Source organism: Mytilus californianus, unplaced genomic scaffold (genome assembly GCF_021869535.1).
Source record: "Mytilus californianus isolate M0D057914Y unplaced genomic scaffold, xbMytCali1.0.p SCAF_4, whole genome shotgun sequence".
Taxonomy (NCBI): domain Eukaryota; kingdom Metazoa; phylum Mollusca; class Bivalvia; order Mytilida; family Mytilidae; genus Mytilus; species Mytilus californianus.
This window is the reverse complement of record NW_026262690.1, coordinates 29357881-29376491: the sequence shown is the minus strand read 5'-3', so window position 1 is coordinate 29376491 and position 18611 is coordinate 29357881. Positions and strand designations below refer to the sequence as shown.

Genomic DNA, 18611 nt, shown 5'->3' with positions numbered 1-18611 from the left:
TTTGAACTTATTGAGAAGAGAGAAGCATCAGCACCTAGGTTTACAAAACAAAGGACGAATGAGTGGTTTGATCTCCGAAAAACAGCAAAGGTAACAGGAAGTACCATAAATTCAGCTCTCGGACTTGATACAATTAAAAAACAACAAGAACATTTTGATTATGTTATACATGGAAAACCGAAAAAAGAGCCGAATGAACAGCAAATGAAAAACATGAAATATGGTTCAGAAAACGAAATTAATGTAATTGCAACACTTGTTGGGAAAATACTTCCTGTTTATTTTCCAAATTTAAGTTACATAGAGGAAGGTTACTATATTCTGCAAGAAAAAGAGTCAAACTTTATGATAGTAAGTCCAGATGGAAGTATTCGGCGTTCAGTCTTTACAGATGCCTCTTTGGGATTTGAGGCCAAATGCAAAACATCAAATATACATACTATGCCAGTCTATTATAAAATACCACACTATTATCTTCTTCAAACAATGAGTGAAATGAAAGCTCTTGATGTTACAAGTCTTATATTTATTTGCTGGTCTAAGGAATCAGCCGTTTGCTTTCTAATAAAATTTGATGATGATCTTTGGCAAAAGTCTTGGAATTCCATACTGGATATTTATGGACCAGAATCTCCAAAAAGACCAAATAAGAAAACTAAAGAAATACAGGATATTCAGGATATGATAAAAAAATCACTTGATGAATGTGTAGAAGTTTTAGGTGAATTTCCATCTTGCTTTGCTGAGAGTTCATTGTCACATTCAAATGAACCAGAAACAACAAGTTATTACAAAATACCAGAAAAACGTAGGGTTCAACAGAAAGACATCAGACTTGAAGAGGTTGAAACAACATTACATGACCTAAAGAAGGCATTAGCAGATCAATATCAACTAACAAGAAATTTGGCAACAGAAATACTCGTATTTGTTATGACTGATCTGGACAGAATTTTTAGTTTTGAACAGACAAATTCTCATATCATTGCATATGGCATGAAAGGGGCTAGTTTGTTAACAGAAACATACAGACATATGTTACTATTTTTGCTAAAACAATGCTTTAAGAAAGGTTTTCATATTCCACTAGTAACTTCTGATTCAGCTTTCCAAAGAGTTGCAGTACGAAGTTCAAATGACTTGCCTTTAACACTGCTTCAGTTGCAAAAAGATGTTTGGTTAGAAATAAGAGGCATGCAAAAATCATCTATAATAGCCAAATTCAGGAAATTGAACATGTTTAATGACATTGACTTTGAAAAAACAGAAGAAATGTACATGGAAGAGAGAATTGAAAATAGACAAAGAAAAGCTCAGGTGCACAGAAAAATGACAATAAAGCAGAGAGATGATAAAAAAACCTAAAAATTATGCCTAGCGACCATACAAGGTCAATGATAGTTCAACATTACAAAGCTGGCGTGGTTGTTCAGGACTCAGATGATAAAGAAAAAAATTGGGAACAAACAGACGATTCTGTTGATGACATACTCAACTTTATACCTGATGAAATTCTTGCAAATGTTGATGAGGAGACTTTAAGAGTTGCAGAATCCTTATTGAAAGAAAATATTGAAAGAGAATCAGTAAAAGAGCATGAACAATTTGGATCGATATGTCAAGACTTCCCTCATTTGGATGATAATGAACTTTCTAATGTTTTATCAAACTTGGAGATTGATAAGATTACAGTGAACAAGGAGCCTGAATCTGATGGTAGCCCTGGTCAGCAAGCAGTTCTGACAAGTCAAGACTATCAGCTTATGTTAAATCATCTCAGAACTGACAAAAGGTCAGGAAAACCAGAAAAATGGACCCAAATGGACCTCGAAAATTTTACAGCAATCTTCGTTCAGAAAAAGACTGTTGAACAAAGTTTTCAAAAAATTGATCTCAGGATATGTATTGAATGCATAATACCACAACTGAAAGAAAAGAACATTTCCTATGGACTGTCTTGGTCAAAATATAAACTTGTAGCTTTATTTCATGGGCTTGCAAATGGAGATTTGGACAGTGCAATGATGAAAACAAAGAAGACTAGTAAAAAGACAGTCTTGAAGCTACGAGACATGTGTACTAATATCATCCAGTCATTCCCAAAACTTATATTATGCAGTATATATGCGGAACATATTTGGCCAGATAGAAAAACAGAATGGAAAGCAACAAATATTTTTGCTGATAAAACTGTTATCAATGGATTAAATGAAAACATCAGCTGGTTCTCAAAACCAGAAGTTATAACATTTGAAAACAAGGAACATGTACTTTTCTGTGTAATTGATGCTCATCATAAATTGTGCAGTTTGCGTGTTAAGGTTTGTTCATATGGATTACAAGTTCTAGGTATACAAAAACAAGCATGGATTGATGCTGCAAGATCTGATACAACTCAGTTAAGTCTACCATTAGTTCTTGACTTGATTGACAAACAAAACAATGCTTTTGCCTTAAGAACATTTGGGGAGGATGTTGAAAACTTTATGAAAAGCCATAACTACGAAAAAGAAGCCAACTTATGCAATCTAATAAGGAATTGGTACAGAGCAGAGGATAAAGCAGGAATTCAAGCACTGGAAAGAGTAAATTTACGCCTTAACTTGTTAAATTGGTTGAAAATAATAGGCCAGAAGCAACTTGAACACTTTCCACCACCAGGCAAATACATAAGTGATATTCCTGCAGTACTCTGGGAAGGTCTCATAATCACTATTGAAAGGAAATTGCAGTTGTATCCATTTTGTAGTGGAGGTTCCTACAATTCACGGGCAACAGGGACACTTGAAGTGGAAAATTTATTTCAAAGTTTCCAGGAACTTGATCCTGCTGGGAAGGGAGTTTTAAAGCCTGACGATGTTCCAGCTGCCCTAGGAACAGCCATTGAAGTCGACAACTACAGATTGAATCCAGATAGGTAAATATCTAATCCTTTTAAAGTTAAGTATAAGCTTCATCAGGTACAAAGGAGAAATGTTTGACAGCATCATAGCCAAAAAGGACTTAAACAGAAAACAAAGAACTATCTGAGGGTTTTCAACCTTAGCTGCAGTTCAGACTGTTATAAGTATTGCACAAGTAATTCATACATGTACAACACATGATGTAGAAAACGGTTAAAACAAAAACAATGTAACAATGTTATATGAGCTGAAAATAAGTGACTTTAAAATCCAACATGCATATTCAGAAGTGGTCGCTTAAATCTAGCCGCATATTCTCTTTCAAAAAAGTTAATGCAAATTTCCAATTTACTATTGAAATAAAAACATTTTCAGTTTACTTAAAGGTGTAATACCACCAAATCATAGTACGTCACATCCGGTTGCATACGAAAATAGGTCGAAAAAAAATATTCCCTTGCATTTGACAGTTGTAGGTAATTGATCCTACATTTCATTGCAGTAAAACATTTCTGGGTAATAAACATATATCTTGGGTATTTCAAAGCACAATTATTTTTTTATTTGGGGTTTCTATAGAATATTTTGGAAACTTGAGGTTACATGGTTACTAAAGCTTGTACACAGGTTAAAAAAGGGGGAAAATTTGATTGGTTAACTTCCAGTGATGGTTATTTTCTTATATGCAATGAAATGTTATGTGAAATTTTTTCTATAGTACTGGACAGGATAAAACTTTACTCATGCCAAGTATTTCTTTATTTGAAACAAAGATAAATTCTGCACAATTTTTTGAAAAGTGCAAATTTAACAAAGACTAATAGGGGAAAATCAATGGTGGTATTACACCTAATATGGGAAGCTGTACATGCACCTTTGACCTTGTGAGTACTCTCATGTGTTAAAATTTCTTGCTATTTAAGTGAAATATTACAAATAATGAAATATTCTGAGTGGATTGAGTCTCCAAAACACATTTTATGAGAAAATTTCCTTGAAATAGGACTTTACCATGAATATTAGTTGACAGAACAAGCCATACTTAGAGTTTTTGGGAGCTTTTTCTCCTTATTTCTTATATTCTGCTATACAAGAAAATTTTTCCTAACAAATACTTTAATAAATATATAGTTTTAAGTAAATGAAATTATTTTTAAAGCAGTAACAACAAATTATTCACCAAAAGAGAAGCTTTTTATGTCCCACTCTGGAACGCGGCGTAAATTTAAGTTTTACGTAAGGACTTATTGAAACCTCCTTGGAGACAGTAAACTTTTATACGGATAGTTCATTCAGCTTAAATACTTCAATTAATCATTTATTATAACATTTCTATCATAAATGAGTGAAAGTTACCCCACATTTTTTTATTTATTGGCCTAAAAAGTAGAAATTTTGAGGAAATGAGAGGTATAAATGGACCAAAAGAGACCTTATAAGGAAGAAAAAGAGGTCCATTAGTAGTATTTATCATCCTAAAGTCTTCTTTTGTATCATATTCAACTGTTTGTAGGCAGATGAGATAAATATTTGATAATTTATTGGTCCACACTATATTCTATCATGATGCGGCTTGGTTTGGATTTTTCGAAGAAATTTTGCTCGAATCGCTGTAGATGTCGTCTTACATTATACTAGATTTTTCTCAAACTATTGAACTGATTATGACAAAACTTGACAGGAATGCTTGAAATAACCAGTATTACAAAGGAAAAAAGTCACATTCAGTTTATTTAACAAAAAAGTCTTCTTTAGGTGTAATACCAGCAAATCATAGTACGTCACATCCGGTTGCATACGAAAATAGGTCGAAAAAAAATATTCCCTTGCATTTGACAGTTGTAGGTAATTGATCCTACATTTCATTGCAGTAAAACATTTCTGGGTAATAAACATATATCTTGGGTATTTCAAAGCACAATTATTTTTTTATTTGGGGTTTCTATAGAATATTTTGGAAACTTGAGGTTACATGGTTACTAAAGCTTGTACACAGGTTAAAAAAGGGGGAAAATTTGATTGGTTAACTTCCAGTGATGGTTATTTTCTTATATGCAATGAAATGTTATGTGAAATTTTTTCTATAGTACTGGACAGGATAAAACTTTACTCATGCCAAGTATTTCTTTATTTGAAACAAAGATAAATTCTGCACAATTTTTTGAAAAGTGCAAATTTAACAAAGACTAATAGGGGAAAATCAATGGTGGTATTACACCTAATATGGGAAGCTGTACATGCACCTTTGACCTTGTGAGTACTCTCATGTGTTAAAATTTCTTGCTATTTAAGTGAAATATTACAAATAATGAAATATTCTGAGTGGATTGAGTCTCCAAAACACATTTTATGAGAAAATTTCCTTGAAATAGGACTTTACCATGAATATTAGTTGACAGAACAAGCCATACTTAGAGTTTTTGGGAGCTTTTTCTCCTTATTTCTTATATTCTGCTATACAAGAAAATTTTTCCTAACAAATACTTTAATAAATATATAGTTTTAAGTAAATGAAATTATTTTTAAAGCAGTAACAACAAATTATTCACCAAAAGAGAAGCTTTTTATGTCCCACTCTGGAACGCGGCGTAAATTTAAGTTTTACGTAAGGACTTATTGAAACCTCCTTGGAGACAGTAAACTTTTATACGGATAGTTCATTCAGCTTAAATACTTCAATTAATCATTTATTATAACATTTCTATCATAAATGAGTGAAAGTTACCCCACATTTTTTTATTTATTGGCCTAAAAAGTAGAAATTTTGAGGAAATGAGAGGTATAAATGGACCAAAAGAGACCTTATAAGGAAGAAAAAGAGGTCCATTAGTAGTATTTATCATCCTAAAGTCTTCTTTTGTATCATATTCAACTGTTTGTAGGCAGATGAGATAAATATTTGATAATTTATTGGTCCACACTATATTCTATCATGATGCGGCTTGGTTTGGATTTTTCGAAGAAATTTTGCTCGAATCGCTGTAGATGTCGTCTTACATTATACTAGATTTTTCTCAAACTATTGAACTGATTATGACAAAACTTGACAGGAATGCTTGAAATAACCAGTATTACAAAGGAAAAAAGTCACATTCAGTTTATTTAACAAAAAAGTCTTCTTTAGGTGTAATACCAGCAAATCATAGTACGTCACATCCGGTTGCATACGAAAATAGGTTGAAAAAAAATATTCCCTTGCATTTGACAGTTGTAGGTAATTGATCCTACATTTCATTGCAGTAAAACATTTCTGGGTAATAAACATATATCTTGGGTATTTCAAAGCACAATTATTTTTTTATTTGGGGTTTCTATAGAATATTTTGGAAACTTGAGGTTACATGGTTACTAAAGCTTGTACACAGGTTAAAAAAGGGGGAAAATTTGATTGGTTAACTTCCAGTGATGGTTATTTTCTTATATGCAATGAAATGTTATGTGAAATTTTTTCTATAGTACTGGACAGGATAAAACTTTACTCATGCCAAGTATTTCTTTATTTGAAACAAAGATAAATTCTGCACAATTTTTTGAAAAGTGCAAATTTAACAAAGACTAATAGGGGAAAATCAATGGTGGTATTACACCTAATATGGGAAGCTGTACATGCACCTTTGACCTTGTGAGTACTCTCATGTGTTAAAATTTCTTGCTATTTAAGTGAAATATTACAAATAATGAAATATTCTGAGTGGATTGAGTCTCCAAAACACATTTTATGAGAAAATTTCCTTGAAATAGGACTTTACCATGAATATTAGTTGACAGAACAAGCCATACTTAGAGTTTTTGGGAGCTTTTTCTCCTTATTTCTTATATTCTGCTATACAAGAAAATTTTTCCTAACAAATACTTTAATAAATATATAGTTTTAAGTAAATGAAATTATTTTTAAAGCAGTAACAACAAATTATTCACCAAAAGAGAAGCTTTTTATGTCCCACTCTGGAACGCGGCGTAAATTTAAGTTTTACGTAAGGACTTATTGAAACCTCCTTGGAGACAGTAAACTTTTATACGGATAGTTCATTCAGCTTAAATACTTCAATTAATCATTTATTATAACATTTCTATCATAAATGAGTGAAAGTTACCCCACATTTTTTTATTTATTGGCCTAAAAAGTAGAAATTTTGAGGAAATGAGAGGTATAAATGGACCAAAAGAGACCTTATAAGGAAGAAAAAGAGGTCCATTAGTAGTATTTATCATCCTAAAGTCTTCTTTTGTATCATATTCAACTGTTTGTAGGCAGATGAGATAAATATTTGATAATTTATTGGTCCACACTATATTCTATCATGATGCGGCTTGGTTTGGATTTTTCGAAGAAATTTTGCTCGAATCGCTGTAGATGTCGTCTTACATTATACTAGATTTTTCTCAAACTATTGAACTGATTATGACAAAACTTGACAGGAATGCTTGAAATAACCAGTATTACAAAGGAAAAAAGTCACATTCAGTTTATTTAACAAAAAAGTCTTCTTTAGGTGTAATACCAGCAAATCATAGTACGTCACATCCGGTTGCATACGAAAATAGGTCGAAAAAAAATATTCCCTTGCATTTGACAGTTGTAGGTAATTGATCCTACATTTCATTGCAGTAAAACATTTCTGGGTAATAAACATATATCTTGGGTATTTCAAAGCACAATTATTTTTTTATTTGGGGTTTCTATAGAATATTTTGGAAACTTGAGGTTACATGGTTACTAAAGCTTGTACACAGGTTAAAAAAGGGGGAAAATTTGATTGGTTAACTTCCAGTGATGGTTATTTTCTTATATGCAATGAAATGTTATGTGAAATTTTTTCTATAGTACTGGACAGGATAAAACTTTACTCATGCCAAGTATTTCTTTATTTGAAACAAAGATAAATTCTGCACAATTTTTTGAAAAGTGCAAATTTAACAAAGACTAATAGGGGAAAATCAATGGTGGTATTACACCTAATATGGGAAGCTGTACATGCACCTTTGACCTTGTGAGTACTCTCATGTGTTAAAATTTCTTGCTATTTAAGTGAAATATTACAAATAATGAAATATTCTGAGTGGATTGAGTCTCCAAAACACATTTTATGAGAAAATTTCCTTGAAATAGGACTTTACCATGAATATTAGTTGACAGAACAAGCCATACTTAGAGTTTTTGGGAGCTTTTTCTCCTTATTTCTTATATTCTGCTATACAAGAAAATTTTTCCTAACAAATACTTTAATAAATATATAGTTTTAAGTAAATGAAATTATTTTTAAAGCAGTAACAACAAATTATTCACCAAAAGAGAAGCTTTTTATGTCCCACTCTGGAACGCGGCGTAAATTTAAGTTTTACGTAAGGACTTATTGAAACCTCCTTGGAGACAGTAAACTTTTATACGGATAGTTCATTCAGCTTAAATACTTCAATTAATCATTTATTATAACATTTCTATCATAAATGAGTGAAAGTTACCCCACATTTTTTTATTTATTGGCCTAAAAAGTAGAAATTTTGAGGAAATGAGAGGTATAAATGGACCAAAAGAGACCTTATAAGGAAGAAAAAGAGGTCCATTAGTAGTATTTATCATCCTAAAGTCTTCTTTTGTATCATATTCAACTGTTTGTAGGCAGATGAGATAAATATTTGATAATTTATTGGTCCACACTATATTCTATCATGATGCGGCTTGGTTTGGATTTTTCGAAGAAATTTTGCTCGAATCGCTGTAGATGTCGTCTTACATTATACTAGATTTTTCTCAAACTATTGAACTGATTATGACAAAACTTGACAGGAATGCTTGAAATAACCAGTATTACAAAGGAAAAAAGTCACATTCAGTTTATTTAACAAAAAAGTCTTCTTTATGGGAAGCTGTACATGCACCTTTGACCTTGTGAGTACTCTCATGTGTTAAAATTTCTTGCTATTTAAGTGAAATATTACAAATAATGAAATATTCTGAGTGGATTGAGTCTCCAAAACACATTTTATGAGAAAATTTCCTTGAAATAGGACTTTACCATGAATATTAGTTGACAGAACAAGCCATACTTAGAGTTTTTGGGAGCTTTTTCTCCTTATTTCTTATATTCTGCTATACAAGAAAATTTTTCCTAACAAATACTTTAATAAATATATAGTTTTAAGTAAATGAAATTATTTTTAAAGCAGTAACAACAAATTATTCACCAAAAGAGAAGCTTTTTATGTCCCACTCTGGAACGCGGCGTAAATTTAAGTTTTACGTAAGGACTTATTGAAACCTCCTTGGAGACAGTAAACTTTTATACGGATAGTTCATTCAGCTTAAATACTTCAATTAATCATTTATTATAACATTTCTATCATAAATGAGTGAAAGTTACCCCACATTTTTTTATTTATTGGCCTAAAAAGTAGAAATTTTGAGGAAATGAGAGGTATAAATGGACCAAAAGAGACCTTATAAGGAAGAAAAAGAGGTCCATTAGTAGTATTTATCATCCTAAAGTCTTCTTTTGTATCATATTCAACTGTTTGTAGGCAGATGAGATAAATATTTGATAATTTATTGGTCCACACTATATTCTATCATGATGCGGCTTGGTTTGGATTTTTCGAAGAAATTTTGCTCGAATCGCTGTAGATGTCGTCTTACATTATACTAGATTTTTCTCAAACTATTGAACTGATTATGACAAAACTTGACAGGAATGCTTGAAATAACCAGTATTACAAAGGAAAAAAGTCACATTCAGTTTATTTAACAAAAAAGTCTTCTTTATGGGAAGCTGTACATGCACCTTTGACCTTGTGAGTACTCTCATGTGTTAAAATTTCTTGCTATTTAAGTGAAATATTACAAATAATGAAATATTCTGAGTGGATTGAGTCTCCAAAACACATTTTATGAGAAAATTTCCTTGAAATAGGACTTTACCATGAATATTAGTTGACAGAACAAGCCATACTTAGAGTTTTTGGGAGCTTTTTCTCCTTATTTCTTATATTCTGCTATACAAGAAAATTTTTCCTAACAAATACTTTAATAAATATATAGTTTTAAGTAAATGAAATTATTTTTAAAGCAGTAACAACAAATTATTCACCAAAAGAGAAGCTTTTTATGTCCCACTCTGGAACGCGGCGTAAATTTAAGTTTTACGTAAGGACTTATTGAAACCTCCTTGGAGACAGTAAACTTTTATACGGATAGTTCATTCAGCTTAAATACTTCAATTAATCATTTATTATAACATTTCTATCATAAATGAGTGAAAGTTACCCCACATTTTTTTATTTATTGGCCTAAAAAGTAGAAATTTTGAGGAAATGAGAGGTATAAATGGACCAAAAGAGACCTTATAAGGAAGAAAAAGAGGTCCATTAGTAGTATTTATCATCCTAAAGTCTTCTTTTGTATCATATTCAACTGTTTGTAGGCAGATGAGATAAATATTTGATAATTTATTGGTCCACACTATATTCTATCATGATGCGGCTTGGTTTGGATTTTTCGAAGAAATTTTGCTCGAATCGCTGTAGATGTCGTCTTACATTATACTAGATTTTTCTCAAACTATTGAACTGATTATGACAAAACTTGACAGGAATGCTTGAAATAACCAGTATTACAAAGGAAAAAAGTCACATTCAGTTTATTTAACAAAAAAGTCTTCTTTAGGTGTAATACCAGCAAATCATAGTACGTCACATCCGGTTGCATACGAAAATAGGTCGAAAAAAAATATTCCCTTGCATTTGACAGTTGTAGGTAATTGATCCTACATTTCATTGCAGTAAAACATTTCTGGGTAATAAACATATATCTTGGGTATTTCAAAGCACAATTATTTTTTTATTTGGGGTTTCTATAGAATATTTTGGAAACTTGAGGTTACATGGTTACTAAAGCTTGTACACAGGTTAAAAAAGGGGGAAAATTTGATTGGTTAACTTCCAGTGATGGTTATTTTCTTATATGCAATGAAATGTTATGTGAAATTTTTTCTATAGTACTGGACAGGATAAAACTTTACTCATGCCAAGTATTTCTTTATTTGAAACAAAGATAAATTCTGCACAATTTTTTGAAAAGTGCAAATTTAACAAAGACTAATAGGGGAAAATCAATGGTGGTATTACACCTAATATGGGAAGCTGTACATGCACCTTTGACCTTGTGAGTACTCTCATGTGTTAAAATTTCTTGCTATTTAAGTGAAATATTACAAATAATGAAATATTCTGAGTGGATTGAGTCTCCAAAACACATTTTATGAGAAAATTTCCTTGAAATAGGACTTTACCATGAATATTAGTTGACAGAACAAGCCATACTTAGAGTTTTTGGGAGCTTTTTCTCCTTATTTCTTATATTCTGCTATACAAGAAAATTTTTCCTAACAAATACTTTAATAAATATATAGTTTTAAGTAAATGAAATTATTTTTAAAGCAGTAACAACAAATTATTCACCAAAAGAGAAGCTTTTTATGTCCCACTCTGGAACGCGGCGTAAATTTAAGTTTTACGTAAGGACTTATTGAAACCTCCTTGGAGACAGTAAACTTTTATACGGATAGTTCATTCAGCTTAAATACTTCAATTAATCATTTATTATAACATTTCTATCATAAATGAGTGAAAGTTACCCCACATTTTTTTATTTATTGGCCTAAAAAGTAGAAATTTTGAGGAAATGAGAGGTATAAATGGACCAAAAGAGACCTTATAAGGAAGAAAAAGAGGTCCATTAGTAGTATTTATCATCCTAAAGTCTTCTTTTGTATCATATTCAACTGTTTGTAGGCAGATGAGATAAATATTTGATAATTTATTGGTCCACACTATATTCTATCATGATGCGGCTTGGTTTGGATTTTTCGAAGAAATTTTGCTCGAATCGCTGTAGATGTCGTCTTACATTATACTAGATTTTTCTCAAACTATTGAACTGATTATGACAAAACTTGACAGGAATGCTTGAAATAACCAGTATTACAAAGGAAAAAAGTCACATTCAGTTTATTTAACAAAAAAGTCTTCTTTATGGGAAGCTGTACATGCACCTTTGACCTTGTGAGTACTCTCATGTGTTAAAATTTCTTGCTATTTAAGTGAAATATTACAAATAATGAAATATTCTGAGTGGATTGAGTCTCCAAAACACATTTTATGAGAAAATTTCCTTGAAATAGGACTTTACCATGAATATTAGTTGACAGAACAAGCCATACTTAGAGTTTTTGGGAGCTTTTTCTCCTTATTTCTTATATTCTGCTATACAAGAAAATTTTTCCTAACAAATACTTTAATAAATATATAGTTTTAAGTAAATGAAATTATTTTTAAAGCAGTAACAACAAATTATTCACCAAAAGAGAAGCTTTTTATGTCCCACTCTGGAACGCGGCGTAAATTTAAGTTTTACGTAAGGACTTATTGAAACCTCCTTGGAGACAGTAAACTTTTATACGGATAGTTCATTCAGCTTAAATACTTCAATTAATCATTTATTATAACATTTCTATCATAAATGAGTGAAAGTTACCCCACATTTTTTTATTTATTGGCCTAAAAAGTAGAAATTTTGAGGAAATGAGAGGTATAAATGGACCAAAAGAGACCTTATAAGGAAGAAAAAGAGGTCCATTAGTAGTATTTATCATCCTAAAGTCTTCTTTTGTATCATATTCAACTGTTTGTAGGCAGATGAGATAAATATTTGATAATTTATTGGTCCACACTATATTCTATCATGATGCGGCTTGGTTTGGATTTTTCGAAGAAATTTTGCTCGAATCGCTGTAGATGTCGTCTTACATTATACTAGATTTTTCTCAAACTATTGAACTGATTATGACAAAACTTGACAGGAATGCTTGAAATAACCAGTATTACAAAGGAAAAAAGTCACATTCAGTTTATTTAACAAAAAAGTCTTCTTTAGGTGTAATACCAGCAAATCATAGTACGTCACATCCGGTTGCATACGAAAATAGGTCGAAAAAAAATATTCCCTTGCATTTGACAGTTGTAGGTAATTGATCCTACATTTCATTGCAGTAAAACATTTCTGGGTAATAAACATATATCTTGGGTATTTCAAAGCACAATTATTTTTTTATTTGGGGTTTCTATAGAATATTTTGGAAACTTGAGGTTACATGGTTACTAAATCTTGTACACAGGTTAAAAAAGGGGGAAAATTTGATTGGTTAACTTCCAGTGATGGTTATTTTCTTATATGCAATGAAATGTTATGTGAAATTTTTTCTATAGTACTGGACAGGATAAAACTTTACTCATGCCAAGTATTTCTTTATTTGAAACAAAGATAAATTCTGCACAATTTTTTGAAAAGTGCAAATATAACAAAGACTAATAGGGGAAAATCAATGGTGGTATTACACCTAATATGGGAAGCTGTACATGCACCTTTGACCTTGTGAGTACTCTCATGTGTTAAAATTTCTTGCTATTTAAGTGAAATATTACAAATAATGAAATATTCTGAGTGGATTGAGTCTCCAAAACACATTTTATGAGAAAATTTCCTTGAAATAGGACTTTACCATGAATATTAGTTGACAGAACAAGCCATACTTAGAGTTTTTGGGAGCTTTTTCTCCTTATTTCTTATATTCTGCTATACAAGAAAATTTTTCCTAACAAATACTTTAATAAATATATAGTTTTAAGTAAATGAAATTATTTTTAAAGCAGTAACAACAAATTATTCACCAAAAGAGAAGCTTTTTATGTCCCACTCTGGAACGCGGCGTAAATTTAAGTTTTACGTAAGGACTTATTGAAACCTCCTTGGAGACAGTAAACTTTTATACGGATAGTTCATTCAGCTTAAATACTTCAATTAATCATTTATTATAACATTTCTATCATAAATGAGTGAAAGTTACCCCACATTTTTTTATTTATTGGCCTAAAAAGTAGAAATTTTGAGGAAATGAGAGGTATAAATGGACCAAAAGAGACCTTATAAGGAAGAAAAAGAGGTCCATTAGTAGTATTTATCATCCTAAAGTCTTCTTTTGTATCATATTCAACTGTTTGTAGGCAGATGAGATAAATATTTGATAATTTATTGGTCCACACTATATTCTATCATGATGCGGCTTGGTTTGGATTTTTCGAAGAAATTTTGCTCGAATCGCTGTAGATGTCGTCTTACATTATACTAGATTTTTCTCAAACTATTGAACTGATTATGACAAAACTTGACAGGAATGCTTGAAATAACCAGTATTACAAAGGAAAAAAGTCACATTCAGTTTATTTAACAAAAAAGTCTTCTTTATGGGAAGCTGTACATGCACCTTTGACCTTGTGAGTACTCTCATGTGTTAAAATTTCTTGCTATTTAAGTGAAATATTACAAATAATGAAATATTCTGAGTGGATTGAGTCTCCAAAACACATTTTATGAGAAAATTTCCTTGAAATAGGACTTTACCATGAATATTAGTTGACAGAACAAGCCATACTTAGAGTTTTTGGGAGCTTTTTCTCCTTATTTCTTATATTCTGCTATACAAGAAAATTTTTCCTAACAAATACTTTAATAAATATATAGTTTTAAGTAAATGAAATTATTTTTAAAGCAGTAACAACAAATTATTCACCAAAAGAGAAGCTTTTTATGTCCCACTCTGGAACGCGGCGTAAATTTAAGTTTTACGTAAGGACTTATTGAAACCTCCTTGGAGACAGTAAACTTTTATACGGATAGTTCATTCAGCTTAAATACTTCAATTAATCATTTATTATAACATTTCTATCATAAATGAGTGAAAGTTACCCCACATTTTTTTATTTATTGGCCTAAAAAGTAGAAATTTTGAGGAAATGAGAGGTATAAATGGACCAAAAGAGACCTTATAAGGAAGAAAAAGAGGTCCATTAGTAGTATTTATCATCCTAAAGTCTTCTTTTGTATCATATTCAACTGTTTGTAGGCAGATGAGATAAATATTTGATAATTTATTGGTCCACACTATATTCTATCATGATGCGGCTTGGTTTGGATTTTTCGAAGAAATTTTGCTCGAATCGCTGTAGATGTCGTCTTACATTATACTAGATTTTTCTCAAACTATTGAACTGATTATGACAAAACTTGACAGGAATGCTTGAAATAACCAGTATTACAAAGGAAAAAAGTCACATTCAGTTTATTTAACAAAAAAGTCTTCTTTATGGGAAGCTGTACATGCACCTTTGACCTTGTGAGTACTCTCATGTGTTAAAATTTCTTGCTATTTAAGTGAAATATTACAAATAATGAAATATTCTGAGTGGATTGAGTCTCCAAAACACATTTTATGAGAAAATTTCCTTGAAATAGGACTTTACCATGAATATTAGTTGACAGAACAAGCCATACTTAGAGTTTTTGGGAGCTTTTTCTCCTTATTTCTTATATTCTGCTATACAAGAAAATTTTTCCTAACAAATACTTTAATAAATATATAGTTTTAAGTAAATGAAATTATTTTTAAAGCAGTAACAACAAATTATTCACCAAAAGAGAAGCTTTTTATGTCCCACTCTGGAACGCGGCGTAAATTTAAGTTTTACGTAAGGACTTATTGAAACCTCCTTGGAGACAGTAAACTTTTATACGGATAGTTCATTCAGCTTAAATACTTCAATTAATCATTTATTATAACATTTCTATCATAAATGAGTGAAAGTTACCCCACATTTTTTTATTTATTGGCCTAAAAAGTAGAAATTTTGAGGAAATGAGAGGTATAAATGGACCAAAAGAGACCTTATAAGGAAGAAAAAGAGGTCCATTAGTAGTATTTATCATCCTAAAGTCTTCTTTTGTATCATATTCAACTGTTTGTAGGCAGATGAGATAAATATTTGATAATTTATTGGTCCACACTATATTCTATCATGATGCGGCTTGGTTTGGATTTTTCGAAGAAATTTTGCTCGAATCGCTGTAGATGTCGTCTTACATTATACTAGATTTTTCTCAAACTATTGAACTGATTATGACAAAACTTGACAGGAATGCTTGAAATAACCAGTATTACAAAGGAAAAAAGTCACATTCAGTTTATTTAACAAAAAAGTCTTCTTTATGGGAAGCTGTACATGCACCTTTGACCTTGTGAGTACTCTCATGTGTTAAAATTTCTTGCTATTTAAGTGAAATATTACAAATAATGAAATATTCTGAGTGGATTGAGTCTCCAAAACACATTTTATGAGAAAATTTCCTTGAAATAGGACTTTACCATGAATATTAGTTGACAGAACAAGCCATACTTAGAGTTTTTGGGAGCTTTTTCTCCTTATTTCTTATATTCTGCTATACAAGAAAATTTTTCCTAACAAATACTTTAATAAATATATAGTTTTAAGTAAATGAAATTATTTTTAAAGCAGTAACAACAAATTATTCACCAAAAGAGAAGCTTTTTATGTCCCACTCTGGAACGCGGCGTAAATTTAAGTTTTACGTAAGGACTTATTGAAACCTCCTTGGAGACAGTAAACTTTTATACGGATAGTTCATTCAGCTTAAATACTTCAATTAATCATTTATTATAACATTTCTATCATAAATGAGTGAAAGTTACCCCACATTTTTTTATTTATTGGCCTAAAAAGTAGAAATTTTGAGGAAATGAGAGGTATAAATGGACCAAAAGAGACCTTATAAGGAAGAAAAAGAGGTCCATTAGTAGTATTTATCATCCTAAAGTCTTCTTTTGTATCATATTCAACTGTTTGTAGGCAGATGAGATAAATATTTGATAATTTATTGGTCCACACTATATTCTATCATGATGCGGCTTGGTTTGGATTTTTCGAAGAAATTTTGCTCGAATCGCTGTAGATGTCGTCTTACATTATACTAGATTTTTCTCAAACTATTGAACTGATTATGACAAAACTTGACAGGAATGCTTGAAATAACCAGTATTACAAAGGAAAAAAGTCACATTCAGTTTATTTAACAAAAAAGTCTTCTTTAGGTGTAATACCAGCAAATCATAGTACGTCACATCCGGTTGCATACGAAAATAGGTCGAAAAAAAATATTCCCTTGCATTTGACAGTTGTAGGTAATTGATCCTACATTTCATTGCAGTAAAACATTTCTGGGTAATAAACATATATCTTGGGTATTTCAAAGCACAATTATTTTTTTATTTGGGGTTTCTATAGAATATTTTGGAAACTTGAGGTTACATGGTTACTAAAGCTTGTACACAGGTTAAAAAAGGGGGAAAATTTGATTGGTTAACTTCCAGTGATGGTTATTTTCTTATATGCAATGAAATGTTATGTGAAATTTTTTCTATAGTACTGGACAGGATAAAACTTTACTCATGCCAAGTATTTCTTTATTTGAAACAAAGATAAATTCTGCACAATTTTTTGAAAAGTGCAAATTTAACAAAGACTAATAGGGGAAAATCAATGGTGGTATTACACCTAAATGTCAACAATAAAGGTATATATTAATAGTGTTTTTTGTTTTTTTACATTTATCTGCATTTGTCTTATATTTTTTTCAGACCTTTCTTCATTAGGACAACTGCATCATCAGTTTATCCCATACATCCTCTAGATATGGATAACCAGGAAAATATTGTGAAAGGCTGGAAACCACCATTTCCAAATGGAATTGACGCTATCACACCTTTGTAAGTATGGACTTTTAAATGTTGACATCAGAAAAAAACAAATTATGGATTTAACATATTTAGCTCTAATCGTTACAACTTTTTTGGCAAATAAAAAACTTCGATTCATAAGGTGAGAAATGTCAGATTATATATTTTTTATAAAATGAATTACTCTATTTGTTGTTTTTTGTTTGTTTGTTTGTATTGTAACTAGAAAGTATTTTGTAACCCCTATATGATCAGATTTAGTTTTAATATTCTATGATTTAGTTTTTCAGCCTAGAATTTACTGTTCAAAAGTCAGGACTAAATGTCACCATGGTCTATTGTAAGGGTTCTTTGGTTAGTTAACTTATGATTTAAATTAAATGATGAATCAGTTGTGTGGTTTAACAATTTATTTAGAAGTATATAAAAACTTAAAGAAAATTTATTTCTATTTCAGAGACCACTTTATATTTGACAATTCAGACCGAAAAAAGAGCAAGCCTAAACGGAAAAAGGGGGATGTCAGCATTCATCAGGCTCCATCGAGGGGAGAATCAGGTGTTCGAAAATACCATCGTAGAGATGAAAGTTTAATTTTACCACATTTGAGACATGGTTTTATGGATATTCCCGATGTGTGATAAACTTTTTCATAAATGAAAACAATGAATGGAATATTAATGCTTTTTTAATACTAAATAATTTTACAAGCTACAGTTTTTTCTATGCTTTTGCATTGATGATCTCCATAAAAACTTCTCGCCACAAGAACAAGCATACTGTCTTATTTTGTCATGTCTCCAAATCTTGTGTTCTTTCAAGCTAGCTTTAGATGTAAATTGTGAAAGACATATGTCACATGTAAAATCCTGTTTTTCACCATCACACGTTTTCAAATGTCTTTGAAGGTTTGATTTGTAAGAAAAACTCTTTTTACATTTTAGGCATTCAAATGGGGTAAGTCCATGGTGTTTATTGATATGACCAGAGTAATGGGAAACTTCTTTAAACTCTTTCCCGCAAATGGAACAGTTATATTTAGGCTTAGCCCCTTCGTGGACTATCTTCT

General features: G+C 30.9%; 1 protein-coding gene across 1 annotated transcript; it reads left to right on the top strand.

Annotated features, from left to right (window-relative positions):
- The first annotated feature begins 1100 nt into the window (after positions 1–1100).
- LOC127739443 (uncharacterized) lies at positions 1101–18248 on the top strand. The gene is made up of 3 exons (XM_052251214.1): positions 1101–2917; positions 17444–17572; positions 18000–18248. Exons 1-3 carry the CDS (start codon positions 1371–1373, stop codon positions 18181–18183), a joined length of 1860 nt encoding a protein of 619 aa, XP_052107174.1. The 5' UTR covers positions 1101–1370; the 3' UTR covers positions 18184–18248.
- Positions 18249–18611: the final 363 nt, after the last annotated feature.

Excerpts from the sequence above, each read along its gene's own strand:
- LOC127739443 (XM_052251214.1), top strand. The coding sequence starts at position 1,371 with ATGCCTAGCGACCATACAAGGTCAATGATAGTTCAACATTACAAAGCT. Across the intron at positions 2,918-17,443 it reads TACAGATTGAATCCAGATAG|ACCTTTCTTCATTAGGACAA; the intron begins GTAAATATCTAA and ends TATTTTTTTCAG. Across the intron at positions 17,573-17,999 it reads ATTGACGCTATCACACCTTT|AGACCACTTTATATTTGACA; the intron begins GTAAGTATGGAC and ends TTTCTATTTCAG.